At 42.3% G+C, this 2,364-nt stretch overlaps 1 protein-coding gene across 1 annotated transcript; it reads right to left on the bottom strand.

Annotated features, from left to right (window-relative positions):
* Nucleotides 1–1,217: 1,217 nt before the first annotated feature.
* On the bottom strand, nucleotides 1,218–2,153 carry LOC142213020 (olfactory receptor 5AP2-like). Its single transcript, XM_075281164.1, has one exon. The coding sequence runs from the start codon at nucleotides 2,151–2,153 to the stop codon at nucleotides 1,218–1,220; it is 936 nt and encodes a 311-aa protein (XP_075137265.1).
* Between the last annotated feature and the right edge of the window lie 211 nt (nucleotides 2,154–2,364).

The following is a 2,364-nucleotide window of genomic DNA, read 5'->3' on the forward strand; positions in this document are numbered from 1 at the left end:
GAAAATGCTTGTTTCAGGGGTAGGCAACATTCAATCAAATTGAACTTACCAAGTCCATGAGTGAGGGTCAGGCTGGATTCTCCGAGAAGTCTTCTCCGCGCAGCGTCCCCGCGTCGTCGTCCGGCTCTTCATTCACTCTGCCAGGCATCGGGCCTGGGCAGAGCCGACTGTGCATGCCCGCACTACTAGAAAATGGCCGCTTACAGTCAAAGCGGCCATTTTCTTGTAGCGCGGGCATGCGCAGTCGGCTCTGCCCAGGCCCGATGCCTGGCAGAGTGAATTCAGAGCCAGAAGACGCCGCAGGGACGCTGCGCGGAGAAGACTTCTAAAGGTAGGAGAAGAACCAGTGTTGATTGGCCAACTGTATAGCATTCAGCCAATCAACGCTGGTTCTGCATCGAATTTTTCCATTCGAATAGCGAGTGGTACTCGATCAAGTACGAGTATTTCGAATACCGTAGTATTTGATCGAAAACCTACTCGATCGAATACTACTCACTCATCTCTAGTCACTATATATATTTCTTGATTTTAATTTCCCACTCTATGCAAGATGTGTTTAACCACTCGTGTAATAGAAAGTCAGCCATATGGGGTCTTATATTGTATGAGATGAGTTGTATTTAATTTTTGGGGTACATAAAATTCCCATCTTATTGGCATAGATCCTACCAAACCATGAAAGGTTCCTCCTGCTGTATTCTAAATCAAGAAATGTAAGATGGAGAAGGAAAGATCCTTCAGTATAAATAATTCAGTTAGGGTTGTAAGGCTATGGTTCCCTATAGGAGGAAACTTACCACGTGAAGGGAAAGCTTGGAGAGAGGCAACCAACAAGAGGCAGAGGCAGACAACGTTGTTGTCTAGAGAAATATTAAGAACCTCCGATTTGCAATTGACTTAAAAATTCTAAGTTAGCCAACTCTGTCAAATTTTCCAATCAAGGAAGGAATGGGAGTCAAATGGACCATCAAGTATAGCAATAGGGGATGTATATGGGATGCATACATGGATCTAGTGAACAGGCAACGGGACAGTCACAAACCCACAGACAAAGGGAAACTGACACCAGGAGAAGACTCAAGTGAAACCAGCTTGGTTAGTCTCTCACTAATAAGACAGTGATGACATCTGGAAATAATCCAACCATTTTGATCTATAAAATCCATGTGTTTTATAGAACAAATTAAAATCTAAGGGTAAAATTTCTGTATTAATTAATAATTTGATTGTCTACAAAGTTTCATTCTGATTGTTTCTTTAACATCCTTGTTCCTTATACTGTAGATGATGGGGTTCAACATGGGTGTCACCACTGTATATAAAAGGGACATGATCTTGTCTATCTCAGGAGAGTGCGCGGAGCGAGGTTTTAGGAACATGAACATAATAGCTCCATAGTACAAAGACACGACAGTAAGGTGGGAGGCACATGTGGAGAAAACTTTTTCTTTCCCTTGTGAAGAACTTGTCTTGAAGATGGTAGAGATGATGTTGATGTATGAAAGTAATGTCAAAAAGAAGGCAAACAGAATAATGATCTGTGCCGCAACGTACATGGCTATCTCATTCAGCCAAGTATCTTTGCAGGAGAGTTTAAAGAACGGAGGCATCTCGCAGAAGTAGTGGTTGACATGATGGGATTTACAAAAGGGAAGTTGAAAAGTGAGGGGCACATGAATGATGGCTCCGCTGAAGCCCACGCTCCATGGTATGGAAGCCAAACAATGACACATCTTCTTGTTAATAATCGTTTGGTAGAGCAATGGTCTACAGATGGCGGCAAACCGATCATATGCCATGACGGCAAGAAGGAGACATTCTGTGGCTCCCAACGCCATATGGAAATACATTTGAAGACCACATCCCACCCGAGAAATACTTTTGTCTTTGGACAGAGTGTTTACTAGAATTTTAGGCACAATGGTGGAGGAGAAGCCAATGTCAACCACAGAGAGATTACTCAAGAAAAAGTACATGGGGGTGTGTAGCTTCGAGCTGACCCTCACCACAGTGATCAGTAGACCATTTCCCATCAACGTCACTATATACATTGCCAAGAAGACAAGAAAGCACAAGACCTGGAGAGATGGGGCATCAGACAGTCCAAGGAGAATGAATCTTTCTGTAGATGTTTGATTGAAGTCTTCCATTAGATGTTCTCTATCTAGTGAATGATAGACAAGAGACAAAAAAGTTATTTACCCAGGGTTCATTATTGCATATTCTTACTTAAGGTAATTGGATTAGCATTATTTGAAGCTCAGAACCTTCATTTCTTTCATTATTGATCTTGTCTTTAACCCATGCAAGAACGCCTCATCCCAGCTGGACGAAACTCAATGAAGTACTGATATAGTATAA

Source organism: Leptodactylus fuscus, chromosome 7 (assembly GCF_031893055.1).
Source record: "Leptodactylus fuscus isolate aLepFus1 chromosome 7, aLepFus1.hap2, whole genome shotgun sequence".
NCBI classification, from domain to species: domain Eukaryota; kingdom Metazoa; phylum Chordata; class Amphibia; order Anura; family Leptodactylidae; genus Leptodactylus; species Leptodactylus fuscus.